Source organism: Petaurus breviceps, unplaced genomic scaffold, assembly GCF_028583685.1.
Source record: "Petaurus breviceps papuanus isolate PSGF00001 unplaced genomic scaffold, PetGlider_PUasm1.0 103, whole genome shotgun sequence".
Lineage (NCBI taxonomy): Eukaryota > Metazoa > Chordata > Mammalia > Diprotodontia > Petauridae > Petaurus > Petaurus breviceps.
In genome coordinates, this window is record NW_027185588.1 from 3,047,115 (window position 1) to 3,068,297 (window position 21,183).

At 43.5% G+C, this 21,183-nt stretch overlaps 1 protein-coding gene across 8 annotated transcripts in view; it reads left to right on the plus strand.

Annotated features, from left to right (window-relative positions):
• Positions 1-823: 823 nt before the first annotated feature.
• Positions 824-21,183, plus strand: part of EVI5L (ecotropic viral integration site 5 like) — a 63,836-nt gene continuing 43,476 nt past the window's right edge. For 5 of the 8 annotated variants that reach the window (XM_069094571.1, XM_069094654.1, XM_069094773.1 and 2 more), the window contains exons 1-4: positions 826-941; positions 7,200-7,331; positions 9,085-9,337; positions 9,924-10,113. In XM_069094571.1, the coding sequence (XP_068950672.1) occupies positions 9,168-9,337; positions 9,924-10,113 (360 nt within the window). In that variant the 5' untranslated portion in view covers positions 826-941; positions 7,200-7,331; positions 9,085-9,167. Of the gene's footprint in view, positions 942-7,199; positions 7,332-9,084; positions 9,338-9,923; positions 10,114-21,183 lie in introns of those variants that run through there. The other 3 variants (XM_069094898.1, XM_069094482.1, XM_069094811.1) reach the window with 3 other exon arrangements.

Consider the following 21,183-nt stretch of genomic DNA (forward strand, 5'->3'; position numbering starts at 1 on the left):
CCGACAGGAATGAACAAAACACCTACTACGTGCTGGAGACCACAGAGTCACAGGACTGGAGATGGAACAGTTAGTGTAATCCAACCTCCTCAGTTTACAGATGAATAATTTGAAGCCCAGGGAAGTTAAGTGTAGTGCTTGGGGTCACACAACAAACTAGTAACTAGGAGAATTTGGATTTTGAATCCAGGACCTAGGAGGATCAACACTTGAATCCAGGACCTGTGATTCCAACTCCAAATGCTTTTCCCTACTTGTGACACCCAGGCAGTTGGGTTGGTCATATCGCCCCTCCTTCCTGACGCCTTATTGGCTGTTTCGGCTGTCTGTCTTTACTGGTTACACCTATCAGACTCCTTGGTGGGGTTCGAGGTTGGTGTAGATTGATGGCTATTTCAGGTGCCCAAGTCACAGGACTAAAAGACGGCTCGCAGGCGGAGCCTCCTCCGCAGCGCCTCCGCCTCTCTCTGGGGACACACCTCTCTCCTTTGTTCTTTTCTCACTATTGGCTGCACTAGATGTCGTTCATTTACTCTCCAAATCCTCATAGGCAAAAATACCTATCCTTTACCGTCTCCCTTCTTCCCATTCGCTCCTTTTTGAAGGGGCGGTGATGTTTTTACGTAAACACGGAGTATCCCCTGGTTGGCTATTCTCCCGGTCACTCTTGTCAGTAGACCGGGAGCCGGGATGTTTCGAGCTCCCGGATTGGGTCCGCTGTCGGGCGTAGGGCGGGGCGGAGGCTCCTGTCAGTGAGGTGAAATGGCAGCGGCAGTGCCGGCGGCGGCTGCGGTCCCGGGGGGCGGCTGAGGGGGCCGGTACGAGCCGGGGGGCGGGTGGGAGGGAGGAAGGGGGCGGCGGCCCAAGCCGGAGCCGGAGCCGGAGAACAGAAGGCGGCGGCGGCGGCGGCGGAGACCATGGCGGCGGCGGCGGTGGCACAGGTAGGGCCCCGGCTGTCCCTGCTCCCAGGAGCCGGCAGGCGCGGGCGTCTCCTCAGGGAGCCTCCACGGAGCGAGCATCCCCACCCCGGGCCCCGGCCCCGCGCCCACGGTGCACCTGCCGGGCCGGACCCCCGCCCCGGGCCCAGCCCCTCTCCCCTCCCGACTGGTTGAGGGACCAGGACCCCTCCCTCTTTCTTTCCCTCGCCGGCCGAGCCTTCCTGCTCTCCGCCTCCATCAGGCCCCCTCCCATCCGGGGCCCCGGACGCCGGTGGTATTCGTCTGACAGGTGGGAGAAACTGAGGTCCAGAAAGAGGAAGGGGCTGGTCCAAGGTCACACAGAGCCAGGGACAGAAATTGGATTCGAACCCACCTCTTTTCGCTCTCCGCCCCCCCTCCCCCCTTCTTGCTCCCCTCCCTCCTGCAAAATGCGGAACGGGGAGGCCCTGGGAAGTTGCCTAAAATCTCTCCCCCGTCTTATTCTCAGGCGCGGGGTTTGGGGACACGGGACCCAGGAGTCCGGCCGCCGATCTCCGGCAGAGCCCAGCCCTGTGGGCTGGCGTGGCTTTTGGGCCCTGGGAGAGAAGGGGGCTGGGGTAGACACTGCACCCGCTGGGCCCGTGGCTGTCCACTGCCCCATGCATGTCTTCCTCCCCTTGGCCCATCCAAAGGGCATGGGGGCTCTCCCTTCTCCCCCAACTTCTCCCACCTTGGGTTTCAGCAGGAGGCAGAATGCTGTTAGGACAAAACACCAGGCTGGGAGTCGGAAGCCCCGGGTTCAGGATGCAGGCTCTGCATCCTCTGCCACCTGTGTGTGTCCTTGGGCAAGTAATTTAACCTCTCTGCATCTCAGTTTTCTCATCTGTAAGACAAAGGGATTGGACTTGATGCTCTCTGAGGTTCTTTCCAGGGCTGATGTTACTCTTTCCTTGTCCTCATCCCCATTTCTTTCTGGTCATTAGACTTCCTCCCAGCCTTACCCCAGAATTGAAAGGAAGTAAACCTGCCTTAGAAGTCTGGAGTCTGACCAATGACTTCCTAGGCTGATCCTATGGCAAGTGAGGTACCATACAGGGAAGGGGGTGTGACCTGACCTCTAGTACCTAAGGTGACACTGGTACTTGGGGAGGTGAGGAGAGCCATTCCAGGAGTAGAGAGTATTGAGAAGAAACTTGGAAAAGGGCAGAGGTCAAGGAGAAGCAAGCAGAAGGATTTTGCCAACCAGTCAGCCAAAGAAAAAACTCTATGGTGGCTTGTTGGGAATGTTGTAGCAGAGAGTTCTATTCAGAGGTCATCTAGTCTAGTCCATACCTAAGGTCCCTTCCAACACAGAGATTCTGTGAATCAGCACTATTTCCCCTCCTATACATATACCCCAGTTTATAGCACTTATCCAGCCCACTAACTCAGTCTGTTCAGCTGCAGGAGGTACATAAGTTGCTAGTCTTAAAGACTGACCAGACTGGTTGGGTGGCATCCCGACTCCATCGGATGACGCCGACCTTCAGATGGCATTAGTCTGTTCACCCTTTCTGTGGGTCTTAATTGGGGCAGCACCTTGATAGCAAGAATGGAGTCTCTCACCTTTGATTGGATTGTTTTGTCAGAATGAAATATCTTCAATAGGTTGTGGCATTTGGGGCACAGTGGGGTTGGATATGAGTCTGCCAAGAGCAGGCATTTCTTTGTTAAGGCATATTTTTTATAAAGGAAAATGTACTAAAAGGCTTGGGTAAAAAATTAGTGAATAGGTCACTTCATTTTTTTCTTGCCTCTGGGCTGAATTGAGATTTAGCAGAAGAAAGCTTACCGTTCTGTCAGAAGCTATCTGTTTCCATCTTTCCAGGTGGCATTAACTGTCTGTCATCTTGCTTTTATCCCAGTTTCTGCTTTCTGGCAAGAGGACAGTGCCAGAGCAGTTGGTTTGACCTGTGGGCTGCCATGAGCTCATGTGGATAGCTGTGGGGTGGTTTGGAAGGAATTCCATGTGGGTTAGCAGCTGGCATAGAAAGCTGACTAGATAGAGTCAAGTCAGCTATATAGAACTGGTGAGGTGGCATGAAGAAGGATGAAAGGGATAGTTTGAAGTGTTTGACAGCAGCCAGGTTCCCCTGCTTCCCATTCCTGGTGGGCCATTGTGAGAATGAACATGACAAACTGTTAGAGCTCTGACTATATCACTCAGGCTAGGAAACAGATTTACATACTTTATTAGTACTTAGGAAAGAGCTATAAAACCCCAAGAGAGAAAGGAACCTGAGGCTGCTTTGGTGACTAATCTGTTGACTCTCTGTACACCTCTGAGCAAATCCGTCTCCTCTCAGTGCCTCAGTTTCTCAGTCAGAAAAATGGGGGAAAAAATATTGAGGATTCCTAGGGCTGAGCCCTGCCCTAAATTATCCAACAAATATTTACCGTTCCCTTTTCCTTCTTCTTTCCATGGTGCAGTAGAAAGAGTGCTAGGTTTGTAGTGATAGGACCTGGGTTCATATCATCCCAGTTCTGCTACCAGCTAGCTATAGAGCCTTGAACAAGTCATTTTAACCTCTCTGTGCCTTCGTTTCCTTATAAAATGAGGAGCTTGGATTCGATGGCTCTAAGGCCCATTGCAGTGTCATCTCTAGGATCCTTTCACCCATTTTGGACACCAGATAGTGGGAGTTATCAAAACCAAGGTGGCAATGTGTTGTCCTCTCTTCCCTCCAGGTTATCTATGTTCGGTGTAGAGGAAATCAGTAGGAGTTTGGAAGGAGGGCCATTTCAGTTCTGTTATTAAACGTTCCCACATGGTATATGGCTAGGTAGCTAAATTAGAAGCCTATGAAGTGAATTTTGCTGCTGTATCTCAGATGGGGGTCTCCTTAGTTAACCCTTTGTGACTGATCATAAATCTTGCCCGAAATGGAACTGGCAGAATCACAGGTAACAGGAATTAGGTCAGTCTGTCTTGAGTGATAATACAAGGAAATCCAGAACAAGTTGAGATTGGGAGAGGGCCTGTTAAGTGCTTAAGAAAGGATGAATCTCCATCTGCTTTCTTGACAGCACAACAGCCTCTTGGGGTGTTTTATCTTTCACTGTATGAAGTAGGGAGCTAAGATCAATAGAATCCTTCATAGCTTCACCTTCATAGGCAGAGTTGGGGGAGAACTCCAGAGCCATTAGGAGAGGAAGACAATCACAAAGACAGTAGAAATTAAGAATATGAATGTGCCCCTGAGAAAGAGTAGCACTTGGAAATAGGATTTGAAATTCTCTCATGAAAGTACAAGCATTCTGGACTATCTAAAAGGATGACACCAAATTGAAAAACTGTCCATAGTAGAAAAAAAGATGTTTACTTTGTGAACAGGACCACTGTGGGTTTTCCTGAGGCAAGTATGTGTCATAGGATCATAGGATTTAGAGCAAGGAGAGACTCCCTTCATTTACTTTTTATAAATTAGGAAACTGAGGCTCCAAGAAGAGATGTGATTCTCTCAAATCCAAGCAAAGCAGGGTTTGAGCCCAGGTCTTCTCAGTCCAAATCTTGCACTCACTCTGGAACACCATATGACCTTAGCTCTTTAATTTGACTCTCATGAGATGTAGGAAGGGTTCTGTTTCAGTGTGTAGATTGGGTCCTAAGAGATATAACTCAAGTCCAAAAGCAGACAGGTTAGATAGCCAGATGTCATTTGGACTAATTCATCTCCCCTTCCTCTGAGAACTCTCAAGAGATGAGTTGATCTCCCCTCTTCATGTTCTCTCATCAAAGCTTTTATAAGGCTTTGATGAAAGCTTCTCTTGTAGTTCCATATGGTTCTAACCAAAACATAAAAATGAAAGAGAATAGCATCTGATCCTCCAGCTCCTTGGTTCTGGATTTTTAAGGAACCAAGAACCCTTGCTCTGGATATCAGTGCATCATCTCGCTGTTTCTTTCATAGCTTAACAAGTGCATCCCTCCTCCCATGCTCAGAAAGAAACCGAAACAGCAGGATTAATTAACCTGGCTAACAGTGAACTGGTCACAGAGGCTGAAAACCTGCAAGGTGTGGGTTGAAACCTACTTTCCAGGTCAGAAGGAATATTCCAGTAATGACAGTCCTTCTCTTTAGGCATTAGGACCTCAGATATGCTGCTTCTGTTGTTACTAATACCACTAATAGTTATAATAAATAATGATAATAATAGCTTACTGTGAACCAGCATCTATCATCAGACAAGGGCATTGAGAGCCTGAATAAGATGAGAAAGAGCAATTTGCCGTGCCGATTCTAATGGATTCAAGTTCCAGCTCTGCCACTTACTTGCTTTGTAACCTTGGACAAATTCCTTCCCAGGGGATGCTGCGATATATTAGGAATTGTACTGGATTTGAAGTCAGGAGAGACCTTCCACCTCTTACACTAGGTGTCTGACTATCAGCAAGTCACTTCTCTAAAGTGAATCTAATTATCTGTAAAATGGGAATTATTATCCCTAAATGATTATTATATTAGGGAATTATTATCCCTAAAGTGCCTGCCTCCCAGAGCTGTTCCAAGAATCAAATGAGATAATGTATGTAAAGCATTTTGTAAACTTATAGCTCTATATAAATGTTAATTACTTTAATCACTATTGTTCTCCTCTCTGGGTACAGTTTCCCCATTTGCAAAATGAGGGAGTCAGATTAGATGACCTGTAAGCTCCCTTTCTGCTTCACCATATCCTAACAATGAGAGAAGTCAGAAACTGTGGAAACAGACTTTAACCCTGGAAGTCCTAAAGAAGTTTTTACATCTTTCCCAAAAGGTATGAGAGGGATAGAAGCTGAATAGATACAGGATGGTAAAGGCAGCACAGTTGAGGTGATAGAAATAAGTTATGTTAATCCAGTGAAAGGTTTCTGTTGTTACACTGTTATAGTGTTCCTGTTGACCAATGATTGAATTCTGAAATGACTGTGTTTTTGTCAGAGGAGAGTTTCCAACTGTGCCATCCTGAAGATGGGAAAACTTTTTTTTTTGTTTCTTAGGAAAAGTAGTGCCCAGGAAAAAGAACATCACATTTTATTGGGATTATTGGACTGTTCTCTCTAGATTGAAGTCAGTTATCATCCAGGAAATGCCTGGCGTATGTTGATTCTCTAAAGGCTAATAGCTTTGTCAGACAATCTAGAAAATGTGGTTCCCTTTGAGATATTTGAACTGGGAAGGAGTCTATGTTCTTAAGGACTTAAACACCTGTTATATAGGCCTAAGTGGGAGATCAGGAACATATTTCAGGATGGGGGAGGAGGAGCAGGGAATTCAGGTGGGAGAGTGGTGAAACTGGAGAACATGAACTTAATTAAAATGTTTCTACAGACAGGAAAATTTGGGTTCCTTGATCCTTCTTGGCAGGGAGAATTCTCCTTGCTGTGTTGGTGTACAAAGATCTGAAAAAATAACTATATTTTCGGAGATTCCATTTTGAAGAAGGATGAAATCTTATATGAAATATATAGCAAAAAAGCCAGCAGCCCAAACTCTGTTCCAAAGTATTTCTGGGTGAGGTGGTTGTGATGTCATTTCAGGATGGGGCTGGTCATAGCAGTGAGTGTTGAGAAGGGATGTATCTCATAGCCAGTAGAAGACTTTTCCAGTGCCCAGGCATTGTGCCCAAGCAGAATAGAAAATTGCTAAGGGGTCAGAAGCAGCAATAACTTTATGGGAAGTGATGGGGAAGTGAATTTCATGCTAGTCTAATGAACATCTTATCCTTAAGTGTGCAAATCTCACACTGATGTTGCTTAATAATTTCAACTCCCTGCAAAAACTCCTCATTCATGTGAGAAACACCTGGCTGATGTCCAGTAATTTCCCACTCTAGTTTTGTTTTGGAAACCCAAGTCCAGGCGATCCCTTCATCTTATTTGATATAGTAGAGTGGGAGAGAGGAATAAGGAATCAGCACTTCTACGTTCTCTTCCTAGAGCTGATATCAGGGATATTGGAACGGTCCTTCTCCCCTCCCTAGTCACTCCACCTTTTCAGTTTCAATGCCCCTCCTTGTTTGAAAAAAAAAAAAAGAGCAGAAGAGTCCTCGTTCCATCTCCACTGGCCACATGGGCGCTGTTGTGTGCTGCTCTTGGACAAATGTAGGCAGTGATTGTGATGATTCCATAACTCCAGCTAGTTTGGAAATCTCCCTTGTGCACTTATTTTGCCCTTTCTCCTTCCCTCCCTTCCCCCCAAATTCTTGGGTGAATCCTTTGGACTCAGCATTTTCTGTTCACAATTCAATTCCTTCCAGCCCCAGCTGCAGACTTTGACTCTGTCAGGAAGCGCCTGAGTGGACTGCGTTCTCAGAATCTTAAGAATGATTAACCCCCAGTTAGACTGAAGTCATCTTCACTGAGTCAAAACATCTCCCTTGGACTCATCGGTAGGTTGTTTCTGGGACAGGAGGGTCAGCATACTGGCAAAAATGTAGATCCAGTGGGAAAGTTGGCCCCGTTGCTTGGGACTGTAAGCCAAAAGGAAGGTATGAGAGAGGGGGCATTTCCAGAAAGAATTTACTTTGCTTGAAAGTTGATAATGGAACCGTTTTGCAGGTTGTTCATGGCATTTGGAGGCTGTGGGGAGAATGGAAGGAAGTTCCTTGAGTTTCCTACATGGTGAATGGGAATTGATGAAGCTTCGGCTTCACTTAGCCATCTAAGTGTGACCACTTCCTTTTCTTCCCACAGAGAAAGGCAAGGGCTTTTCTGTCATAATGCTGGGGCAGGAAAAAGCAATATGTGGTATAATGGAAGAAGCATGTGAAGGAGTCAGGAATCTAGGTTCTTATGCTCATCTCCATAGCCCATAGACCTCAGCAATTCCCAGTTATGGTGAATGTGGCAAAGCAGGAACAGTAATAATCAGTTCGTTCCCAGAGCTGTATCTGACCTGTGGGATCTCTAAAGCTTTGATCCCTAGGCCCACCTACTGAAAAGAGATAGGACTTGTTTAGCTGAGCAGCACCGAGGATGCTGAGGCCCCCCATATCTTGACTCTTGGTCCTCTGTGTTTCTTGTGTGTTATATCTGGTAAAGGTATATATTGACCATTCTACAAATGCCTCCCAGCAGGAGGTGAAAAGGCAGTATCTTTAAAGGTAGGTAGATGGGTATCCTGAGGTCCTAAGTAGGTGAGAACCTTGGTACTCATCAGGAGTGCCAAAGCAGAGTCCCAAGAGTTCTACTGGATATTGGAAGGGGGGAGAGGGGGAGGGAGGAATGAGATCAGGAGCCATCTGACTTTGGCCCATATAACCAAAAGGACAAATTGCCAATGCTTTGATCAATCCTAGGCTCCCTGCTAAGGAAAAACTGACTTTTTGGCCCATTAACAAACAGCCACATAATTAATGGTGAGTGGTAATTGCCTCTGTCAGTGCCAATAGCACACTCTAGTAAATGAGATGAGAACTATCAGATGTTCAGCTTGGAGGGCAGGATGGTGGGAGACGATGGTGAGGTGACAAGGGTGATCAGGAAGGAATGCAGAAACAGTAATATCCATAGCATTAATGGCCCATATTCTCTAGGCACTGCGCCCAAATTCTTTCAGTATTCTGTAGCACTGTGGTGTATTTTGGGGTTCTGGCAGGAACCTTAAATACTATAAAATATGGTTGGTATAGAGTACTATGGGGTATTGTTAAGGCTTGGGGAGTATCTGTTTCTTGGAGGCTGTTGAGTTGTATTTGGTAGTTGGGTACAATTTGAATATTCAAAAATCAAATCTTGTTGCCTACTGTTCTCTTAGAATTTACCCGTGACCCTATGTGTCAAGGGAAATTACCTTCCTTATTCCCTAAGGACCCATTCTGATCTTTGCCCCTTCAATGATACCATGTAGAGGAGTCAAGTTCTGAAAATGAGAAGGATGCTGGCTAACTTTGTAGGTTTGGCTAGAAGCAAGGGGGCAGGGATGGATTAGGGAGAATTGGTTAATCGGTCAGTAAGTAAAGGAAAATGATGTTTTTAATTTTTGTGGGGCTGAAAAGAGGTGATTGGTAAACTCTTATTGATGTAGACAGAATTGAAGGAAGCAGGGGAGAATATAGATAAAAATCACTCAGATATTTATTGAACATACACTGTGTGGTCAGTATTTTGTATAACTAAACCTATGTTTTTCTCATACTACAGATGGAGTTGTAACCTCCCTCATTTGGGCCTTCTGTGAACCTCTTCTCTTCCCCTTCAATTTCCCCCATCCATAACCATTTCTGATGAACATCCCTGAGACCCTAAGCCTTCCCGGCATGGCGAGCCCAGCCCTCAGCCCTGACTCCTCTTCCCATGAGGCCCTTTCAGGCCCTGCCTGTTCCCCCACGTCAGATTCTGAGAACCTCAGCCCAGATGAACTGGAGTTGTTGGCCAAACTAGAGGAACAGAATCGGTGAGTGGAGAAAGGGACATTTGCTTCCTAAGTAAGGCCTGGTAAAAGAGCTGTCATTTTTACCAACCTTAAAGTATTTCTTAAAGGGACAAATTGTACATGATGCTATATAGAAATTACACAAAATCCTGCATGGATCCATTTCTTGCCCTTTAAAAACTATTTATTCAAGGTAGACACATGAAGAAAGGGGAGGATTCAAGGAGGCAAGGGAGAGGAGACAGAAAGTCCTGGGAAGAGGGAATATTGTGGGGAAGTATGAAATGAGCATTGGACTAGAACCTTACTGGCTTTTTACTGAACTGGCCTGATGTTAGGGGCCTTGGGACCCTGCTCCTGCAATAGCCACTGCAGCTCTCCCCACTTTTTACCCTCTATCTGCTGAACAAGGCCCCTAAAACTCCAGTGTCATCGAGCTGCATTTAAGGGCCCACCCAGGCAAAGGCTGACTAGTAGGGCCCAAGACTGATGGAAGCCCAAGCCCCACCACCAAGAACATGGCACCCAATGACCAGGAAGGAGAGAGGAGTCAGCCGGCTTTTCAGTGACGGTTGTTTCTGTGCTGTTTGTCCTCCTTCCCACCTAGGCTTCTGGAGGCCGACTCTAAGTCGATGCGTTCCATGAATGGTTCCCGGAGAAACAGCGGTTCTTCTTTGGTCTCTAGCTCCTCAGCCTCGTCCAACCTCAGCCACCTGGAGGAGGACACTTGGATTCTCTGGGGCCGAATTGTTAATGAGTGGGAGGAATGGCGTCGCAAAAAAGAAAAGCTGCTCAAGGTAGGGCTCATTGGGAGCAGCGTGAGCATTTCTGCCATCTCTCCACCAGATGGGAGGTGGGGGTGGCGGTGTCCATTTGCTGCACTGGTTACAACTGGTCCTTCCCTCATGATCATTGTTGGCACCACTGAGCACTGCCACCCACTATTTGCAGGAAACTCTACTGAACCCTCTAAGAAATAAACAAGATATGATTCCTATGGAGGTTTCATTCTTGAGGAAGCAGGATATATAACATAAACATAAAGTAATATATTTAGTAAGCATCTGCTTTGTGCCAGGAACTGTGCTAAATATTAAGGATACAAAAAAGGCGTAAAAACAGTCCCTGCCTTCATAGAGCTTAGATTCTAATGGGGCTGGCTGACCACATCTATGTAAATCAGTACATACAGGATCAATGCACAGCAGGTCAGAAATACCTTAGAGGAGAAGGAACTAGCATCTGAGAGTATTCAGAAAGACTTCCTGCAAGTTCTGTGTCTTAAAGGAAACCAGGGAGAGTCTAAGAGGCAGAGGTTGTGAGGGGAATCATTCCAGCGTGGAATGGAACCAAGACAAGAGATAGAGTGTTTTGTGAAGAGTGGCAAATGGGCTCTTTATGACTGGACTATGCAGTAATGTGTTAAAAGACTGGAAGGATAGCAAGGGCTAAGGTTGTAAAGGGTTTTAAATGCTAAACAAAGGAGGTTATATTTGATTCATAAGTAATAGGAAGCCATTGCGGTGCATTGAATAGTGACATGAGGAATGACCTGGGCTTTAGGAAAATCTCTTTGACTGCTGTGCTGAGGATGGAATGGAGTAGGGAGATTTGAGGCAGGGAGTCTAGAAAGCCTTCCCTGACCCCCCAGCCAGTAGCAGTCTCTCCCTTAGAATTCCCTGACCCCTACCCCACACTGCCTCTCATAGCCTCATTAGCTTTTCTAATTAGACTCCAATCCACCCTCTGCATAGTTGCCAGAGATTTTCCTAAAGCATAGGTCATTCCTCGCATCACTGCTCTATATATTGCAGTGACTTCCTATTACTTTTGAATCAAATATAACCTCCTAATGAGGCTATGGGAGCCAGTGTGGTGGAGTAGACCAAGAACTGGCCTCAGAGTCAGGATTGATCTGAGTTCAAGTTCTGCCTTTGATTCATATTAGCTGTGTGACCCTGGGCAAGTCATTTAACTTCTCATTGCCCCCTAAAAATTGTCTTATGACTATAATTAGGTGCCAGTTTGCATTGATAGGAGTTTCTTCACTAAGAGTTCCCAAAACTGATGAGATCACAGGACAAGGAGAAGAAGGAAAATAGCTTTTAGTAAGTGCCAAGTGAGCAGGCTGCACAGTCATGGTTTTCACAGAGAGAGATTGCTCTTGGCTGGGATAGTGGAAGAAAAAAGGCTCCATTTGGACCTGGAATATGGTGTAAGGCTGAGATCAAGAGAGAAGTGAGGAAGGACATTCTAGGTGCAAGTCAGACACTCTGAACAAAGACAGAGGCAGGAGTGTATCCGCTGTTCATAGGAGAGTGATGAGGTCAGCTTTGCTTCAGCAGCAGGCTTTGGTAGGGTAGCAGGAGCCCAGCATCAAAGAGAACAGGCAGGAAGAATCCAGTGATTTTGAGTATTCTAGTTGGGTTTTAAGCTTGGTCTAATGCATTATTCTCAGAACAATGTTTTTAAATGCATAAAACAATAAAGGAAAACAATTATATCAAAATACAGTTATTAAAATATTGAAGAAATAAGTTCATGGACCCCTTTAAGACTCTCTGGTTCAGAGTGTGCTTAAGGAATAGCAGAAGAGGCATTGGGGGTATAGTGGGTCATACCTGAGACTTAGAGTCAGAAAACCAAGGTTCCAGTCCTGTCTCAGAAACTTCACTAGCTGTGGGATGCAGAGCAAGACCTTTCATTTACCTCTATTTCAGTTTGTTCCTCTGTAAAATGAGGGGGTTGGACATGATAGTCTCTAGACACTAGGGATATGAAGTAAAAAATAAGTGTTTTCAGGAAGCTCCCATTCTACTTGGGGAATATACCATGTACACAGATAAATACATGCAAAGCAAAAGCAGTTAGGAAGAGAAAGATCAATAGTTGGGGATATCAAGAAGGGCTGAGTAGGTGACATGTGAGCTGAACCTTAGAGGAAGTTAGAACTTAGGGGTTTAAAGAGGTACAGTTGAGAGGCAGAGCATTTCTGGTATGGGGGAGCCTGTGCAAAGGCCTGGAGAAGGGAAATGGAGTCTTGTGTCATGGGAATAGTGAGCAAGCCAAAACTTCACCCAAGTGCAGAGGAATAATGTGTATTTGTCCCAAAAGGCAAATTGGAGCAAGACATTGAAGGTACTTTTAAAGATAAATGAAAGCAGGTTGTCATTTATCCGACCCTGCAATAACAAGGTGAGATAATTCCTAAAGGGAGTGTATAGGTGACTAGCCAGGCATCTGCATTTATACACTGTGGCAAAAACAATGCTGAGGGTGCAAACCTGGGTGACTTAAAGGGTGGTCGACTTGTCAACTTAACTTGGTGTCCTAGACAGAAATAGGGACGTTTAGAAAAGGAGTGAGTTTGGGGGGGAAAGATAAGAAGTCAAGTCAGCTCGGTGGCATAGTGGATAGAGCACTAGACCTGGAGTCAGGAAGTACTAAGTTAAAATCCATCCTCAGACATTTCCTAGCCATGTGATCCTGGATAAGTCACTTAACCTCTGTCTTCCTCTGTTTTCTCCTCTCTAAAATGAGGGTACCTATTTTCCAGGGTTGTTCTGAGGATAAAAATGAGATAATGTTTCTAAAGTACTTTGCAAACCTTAAAGAGTTTTATAAATGCTAGCTATTATTATTAGGTCAATTAACCTCTTTGGACATGTTTTCTCATCTGAAAAAAGAGAGGACTGGTATAGATGCACTCTGTCTCATCTAGCTCTATCATTCTAGGATTCTAGACAAGATCAGAGGTATAAACCACGAGGTTGGTAAATGGAAGAACATGCCACTGGGAAGAAAGGGAAAAAATTGAATTGTTGGAGCCACATGTAAAGTTCTTCTGGTAGCTCATGGATCTGGAGCTCTTGAGGCAAAAGTCGTGTCTCGTGCTCTTTGGAATAATAAAGAAGATGTATGGATGCCAGGATGTGTGAGGAAAGAATTTACTGGGCATAGAAGGAAGAGATGTGTAATGCTGCTTGGTGGTATGGAAAGTGACTGTCCACTCTTGACAGCCATTTAAGAGATATGTTGTCATTTTGGAATGTGTATTAGGACCTAAGAACCTTATAAAATTCATCTGCTAATCGCCCTGATGATTTGGGTGGGGATGAATTATGCTGCTACAAAACATCTGTAGGGACTGGGAAGCCCTGAACAGTAAAATGAATGTCTTGGGGGGCCACAAGTGGGATTTTAACCACTACTTTTAATTAAATGGTAAAGCTTTTAGAAAGGAGGATGCTGAAAGTGAACGGCTGTCTATGTAGATAGTATCGAAAATTAAGGTTTGCTACTTCATGACTCACAGAATCAGAATGATGGATGCTGGGAGGACTAGGTAGCGCAGTGAGTAAAGCGCCAGCCCTGGAGTTGGGAGGACCCGGGTTTGGTTCTGGCCTCAGACACTTATAACACCCACACACACACACACACACACACACACACAAAACTAGCCGTGTAACCTTGGGCAAGTTACTTAACCCCAATTGCCCTCCAAAAAGGGGAAAAAAAAAAAGAATGATGGATGCTTGCCTGAGGATGGAGGGCGTCTTATGAGTACAAGGAAGAACATGCTGGGCAACCTGATCAAGAGGGCATTGAATTGTAATTAGAGGCAGAGAGAGAAGAGTTCATAGATACAATTGCAAAACTAGACACTATAGAGAATGCCTGGAAATAAAGAGACATGTATCCTGTTTATTCTTAAGAGATAATCATAGATAAAAGGACCAAAAATAATGCTTACAACTTCAGATATCTGCGTATCATTATACAGGATGTGGGTAATAAACAAGGTGAACTTGAAATTTAAATATGTAAATATGACTTCATAAGAATCCCCAAGACTTAGTGGCTTGGGAGAAACTTTCGTTTACTCAATACAGCCTGATTAAGTGTCTATTTTATCTCACTGTACTGGGCACTGGGGGAAATCCAGTGATAAATGGAAGGTGGCCTCTAATTACATTCTGGTAGATACATAACTAGGGCAGCTAGGTGATGTAGTGGACAAAGCACTAGACCTGGAGTCAGGAAAACCTGAGTTCAAATTCAGCCTTGGACACTTACTAGCTATATTACCCTGGGCAAGTCATTTAACCCAGTTTACCTCAGTTTCCTTATCTATAACATGAGCTGAAGAAGGGAATGGCAAACTACTCCAGTACCTTTGCCAAGAAAATCCCCAAAATGGGATTATGAAGAGTCAGACACGACTTAAAAACAACTAAACAAAGTATAGAACTAGAATGTAGCAGTAGAAGAACATGCCTCATTCAGGTCAAAGGCAACCTCTTTTAGAATGGCACTGTACATGGAGAATGTGGAATAACTGCCTTGGGAATCAGTGGGCTCCACAATCCAAAACTGAAGGAACTCTTGGCAGGGATGTTGTACAGAGTTCTTTTATAGGTATGGTTTGGAGTAAATGTCTAATAGGATCCTCTCCAACTCTGAGATTCTGGGACTTAGAACTACCTGAGGTTTAGAAACATGGTAAAAGGCTTTTGGATAACAGTAAAAGGTTGGAAAAATAAGTGATTATCAGTTTCCTTTGCTCTATAATCTTCAATCTGTCTATCAGTTGCCTCCTTCCCTGCTGCTGACAAACATTCTCAGGTCTCCTCCCTCCTTGAAAAACCATTATGTGACTCTTACATCTTCTCAAGTCATTGACCCCACATCTCTTAACCCTTCTATAGTCAAAGGGATGGGGACTGGGCCTATGATACAATTTCGTCGGTATAGACATGACCCAGGTGAGGAAACTCCTTCTACCAATACAGATTGACACCCTCTCAGCAACTTTTAACCTTAAGGAGGTGTCCAGAGCCCTGAGAGGTTAAGCAGCTTGCCCAGGATCACACAGCTATCATGGGTCAGAGTAGGGACTTGAACCCAGCTCTTTGTACTGTTCTAGGCTGCGTCTGTATAGTAAAATCCTTAGAAAAAAAAGCTTTACACTTGTTCATTCAACTTCCTGTTCTCCCACTTGTTTCTCAGTTCCTTGCAAAGTACCTTCTAACTTTACCTCTTATCTGAAATTGCTTTTGACAAGATTACAACAATTTCTTCATTGCAAAAACTAATGTCCTCTTTTTTTAAAGTCCCCATCCTTCTTGACCTGTCTAACATTTTCTCTACCAGAATGTAAGACTACCCTTTCCTCTTAGATTCCTTCTCTCTCCTAGGTTTCACTCTCCACTCCTGGTTTTCTTCCTGCTTGTCTGACCACCTTTCACTCTGCTTTGCTGAATCATTGTCCCTGTCTCTGTGTCTAACCATGGGGATCTCCAGAGCTCTGTCCTGGACCCTCTTTTCTTTCTCTTTACAACTTCTTGGTGCTTTTATCAGGTCCTGTGACATCGGTTATCCTAGATCTATATATCTAACTCTGTTCTTTTCCTGAACATCCCACGCCACCAACTACCCAGTGAACATCTCCAACTGAAAGTCTTCAACCCACCTTTCCACCAAACTTCTCTGTTTTGTTAAGGGCTCTGTCATCCTTCATTCCTCACTCTTCTTTACTCCCTCCCCCCAATCCAGTTAATTGCCCAAATTTTGCCAATTCTGCCTTCCCAACATAGCTTTCATAAGTCCGTTTCTGAGCACTCGAACAGCCCTACCCTCCTGCAGAGGTCTCTCACTAAGACTATTATAATAGCCTCATAACTATTAGCTAGTAGCTACTAGCTTCCAGTTTTTTTCCTTCTCCAGTCCATCCACACAATTGCCCAAATATTCTTCTTAGAGCGCTATCTGACAATGTTACTTTCCTCCTCAACAGTGGTTCCGTGTTGCCTCTGGAATAAAGTAAAAAATGCCTTGCCTTGGCATTGACAGCCCTTTACAACCTAGCACCAGCCTACCTTTCCCAGCCTATTGCTTATTAGTCCCTGATACTGACCTGCTATTTCAATGAAACTAGTCTACTGGCTGTTCCTTAAGCGCGTCATCCCGTCTTCCACTCCTGTGCTTTTACACAGATTTTTGCCATCATCTGGGACATTCTCCTTGCTTGCTTCCACATGGTAAAATCCTGGGCTTCCTTCAAAGCTCAGCAGGGTATAAACTTCTTGAGGACTTTTTGTTTTGTTTTTCTATCCCTAGCAGTTCGAGCATTCAGCTCTACATATAGTAGGTGCTTAATAAATGCTTTCTAGACTATATTACAAATTGCTTTTGATTTCAAATCGCTATCACCAGACTCAGATAAACTACATATCTGAATACTCAAAGAGCTGGTAGATGTGGCTGTTAAGTAACTATCAGTGATCTTTGAAAGACTGGAGAGAATGGGAGTGAACTGGAGAAGGGCAAATTTTTTTAAAGAAGAAAATAGAGTTTCAGCAGCCAGGGAACCTTTGAAGCCATTGAGCTTGCCTTTGAGTCTTGACAAGACTATAAAATGTATTACTAAAGGTGAACATCTAGAAAAAGGACATAGTGATCACAAAGAGCAAATACGACTTTATCAAGAATAGGTCATAGGATAATAGGATCATAGATTGAAAGCTGGAATGACCTTGGTGGTCATATACTCCAATTCCTTCACCTTGTAGTTGAGAGAACTGAGCCCCAGAGAGTTGGACTGAACTAGGTTATACTCAGATAAGCTGCATCAGCAGTATAATTATTTAGATATTATACATAATGTATATTTTACATATGTATATGTGTGTGCACTATATATACATATATACGTACATGTACACATGTGTGCATTTATGTATATGAAATCTGTTATATACATACAGATTGCTATGATCATCCCACGTTGAACCCTCCCTCAAAACAAAAGAAAACAGTTAAGCAAAATCAGTTGCCATGTTTTATATTGTATGTGACATATATAATGTTCCTTATCCTAGAGAGGAGGGAAATGTTTTATCATCTTCTCTCTAGGACCAGTATCAATCATAACAATTAATCAGTGTCTGGCTGCCTTTTAATGGTGTTTTAATTTGCATTATTGTATCATGCTGTACATTGATCTCTTAATCTGCTAATTTCCCTCTGTATCAGTTCATACAAATATTGGTTTGTTTTCACTGAATTCCTCATATTCATCATTTCTTATAGTATAATAGTATTCCGTTACAGTCATATACCACAATTCATTCAGTCATTCCCTAATTGGTAGGTACTCAGTTTGTTTCCATGTTTTTGCTACCACACACAAAAAAAATACTGCTATGAATAGTTTCTTTATCTTTAATCTCCTTGAGTTTACCTTGATTTCAGCAAAATATTTGGTAAAGTTTGTCATGTTATTCTTGTGGAGGTAAAAAGATGTAGGTAATTAGGAAATTTGACACTGGTGGTCAGGCTGAAAAATAGTTATGTTTAGTTTAATGTCAATTTGATAGGGGGCCTCTCTCTAATGGAGGAGATTACAGGGATCTGTGCTTGGCCAAGTGTTATATAACATTCTTATCAATAACTTGGATAAAACCATAGTTAACATGCTTATCCAGTTTCTAGAAAACAGAGTGCGATGATGGATAGCTAACATTTTGTATGGCAGTCAGGATCCAAAAAGACCTTGACAAGCTAGAACATTAGGCCAGAGTGTAAGGTATTACACTTGGATTGAAAAACAAAATTAACTTCATACATACAAGATGAGAAAGGAGATCATCAGAAAAAGGTGTGAGATCTTTAGTGAATTACCAACCCAGTATGAGTCAAGAATGATACGGCAACCAAGAAAAACCTAATGCTAAATAAGACTTTATTAAGGAAGCTTAAGTGTGGGAGGTCATCATTGCACTGTACATGACCTTGGCTGGACAGTAAAGTGTTGTGTTCACTTCTGAGTACCACATATGAAGAAGGGTATGATAAGCTGGAGGAAATGATAAGAGGAAAGCAGATAGGGTGGTGACATGGTAACAATCTTGAAACATTCAAAGGGCTGCAGAAGGTGAATTGGCTTGTTCTGCTCAGCCTCAAAAGGGAAGGACCTTAAAGCAGTGGGGAGAAGTTAGAGTTGATGCAAGGAAGAACTTCCTAACAAGTCTATAAGGTAGTGACTTTGCCCCTTACTAGAGGGTTTAAAGCAAAGGCTGAATATTTGTCTGGCAAGTTGGTAGAACATTCTTATTTGGGTAAGGGTTGGATTAGATGGCCTCTGAGGTCTTTTCTAAGTCTGTGATTCTGTAGGAGATTCATTAGGCTAAAAGCAGAACATTTGGCAAATTTGTCTTGTTAATAGTTTATTTTCTCAGTAGGCAAGGGAAAACTATTACTCTGAACCTGATTTTGACCACCAGGAAGAAGCTGCTTGTGAAGTAGACATACTAGAACATGGGAGAAAGGGACAGCGTCATCTTAGGGTTTATAGCAACTAGGGGAATGCAAACATGGTCAGATGCTCACAGTGTTAGGAGAACAGATTTTGAAAAGGTCAGAGAGAGAATAGCTATGTTCCAGAGACTCTTAAAAGGGAAGGTAGTTCTAGAGTGGCTAGAAGGCTCTTAGAATGAAATTCTGACAATCTGATTATCAATATCTCCAATAAGAAAGAAGAGGGGGACATTTAAAGAGACTTGCAGGGAAAGAGTCTGATACAGCTTCTCAGATAGTTCTCTTAGATTCGAAGAGGAATGTCCACGTAACAGTTTGGTAGGGGATGGTTAACGTGGAGGAAAAAATGTGGCAGATACAGGAATTGGGGGGAGGCAAGGGGGAAGAAGAACAGGACTGCAGTATATGCTGCTGAGGAAGATGGAATAAAGGGCATGGAACAAAAGAACACAAAAGCATGGCCGAATTGTGTCAGGGAAACTGAAATGAGATACAACAAAGGGCTTTTGAAGAAAAGCTTTCTTCAGAGAAAGGATGGGCCTTAGGAAGGATGGTATAATGTTAGTGAATGACAAGGAAAAAAGTGGGACTACTTAGCACTTTTTAAAAATTCTGGATTGTTTTACTCCCTGCATTATAGGAAATGATTATTTGATTGAGAAGACTAAGATTAACATGGTCACAAGGGAATTGGAGAAAAAGATGGGTAAGGAGCCTGTGATAGAATACCTAGAGATTCTAATGCTAGAAATCACGGGAGCAGGAGGATGATGGGGGAGGGCACTGGAAAGCAGGCACAGGAACAGAAGGTGACAGGTGTAGGGGCAGGGGCGGAGAACATGAGCCTGGTCTTCATGCGTTTGAGGAGCTGTCATGTGGAAAAGAAAGTAGACTTGCTCTCCTTGGAGCATTGGGAAGGAACGTTCCTGCCCAACGGCAGATTTAGGCTCAACATGAGGATAAATTTCTTAAAATGAGAATTTTCAAAAGTGGAATGAACTACCTTAGGAAATTTTTAATTTCTCCTCTCTGGAGGTTTTTTCCTCACAAATCGTTTTTAATTTATTTATTACCTGTGCATAAGGGAAATAGCTGATAAATCCAAAAAGAACAGTTTTATTCTCTCTGGGGGTTTTCGTACAGAGACAGAATAACCACTTGGGGATGTTTCAGAGGAGAAATTTGTTCAGGTTCCTATTGAACTTTATGACCACTGAGGTCCAATTCTGAGAGTCTATGTTTCTGTAAACAAACCAAGCCTCTAGATGTAGAGTAATTGTTCTGAGTGTTTAAAAAGAAAGAGAACTTAAAGGATTATTTATTTGCATCAGAGGAGTTGAACTTAGGGAAAATGGAGGAAAGACTGGAAGGCTAGTGATGGGGGAAATGTTGCCCTTTTTTTTTAAAGGAAAAGAGGATTCCTTAAACTATAAACAAGTCTGCATAATACCAATCCCAGACAAATTCTGTAATGTTACTTAGTGGCAGTTTTATGAGCATTTAGGAAGAGAAATATTAGCTACTAAGAACCGAAATAGATCCACTAAGAACAAGTCACGTTAGACTAACTTCACTTGTTTTTAAGAGTATTATTAGAGTGACAAATTGACCAACAGACATTTATTAAGTATCTAGTGTATTCCAGGGATTGTGCTAGGTACCAGCAATACAAAGATTAAAAATGAAAAGATCCTTCCTTCTGATGTGGATACAAATGGTAGCCTAAGGGTTAAAAAGAATATTAAGGCTTGCTTTTCCAGTACTTTGTAAAGCCCCTCCTAGGGGGCTTGGGGCTCACTCTGTAGCTCTTAAGGGTGTCCTGAAGTTCTTTTTCCCCTTATCTTGAAATACAAAAACTTCTCCTTCACTTATACCAAAAAAAATTGCTTTTGTTTCCCTTATCCTGTGACCCCTTATCCTTCTTATCCTGTCAATCATCTTCCTCATCCTATGTCATAATAATTCTTCCTTATCCTTAATCTTTAACCAACTACATTAAAATATAAAATACTAAATACTAAAATACTAAATAACTAAAACTACATTAGCATCCTGAATATCTACAGACTGTATAGTTTTCTGTCTGTGTAAGCCTGGCCCATGTGGCTTTCACATAATAAATCCCCCATTGGCTACAGAGAACATCTAAGTGAATTCTTTCACACTCAAACCACTCTCCTGAATATGACCTCAGCATTTATGGTGTGGAACCTGGGATGTCTCCTGACACCTGAGCTGAAGTAGCGTAGTATAAGGGTTCAGAACAATAGGATGAATGAGGATAACTGCGTTCACAGCTGGCAGGTCCTGAACCATGTGAAACTCCCCATTTGGCTTAAGAAGGGGGAGTATTGGGATGGCCAGGTAGCACAGCGAGTAAGAGCACCGGCTCCAGTGTCAGGATGACCTGGGGATTGAATCCAGGCTCAGACACTTAGCACCCACCCAGAAACACCTGGCCGTGTAACCTTGAGCAAGTTACATAACCCCAATTGCTTTAAAAAAAAAAAAAAAGAAGGGGGAGTATTGGCATATTACAGAGTGACTGA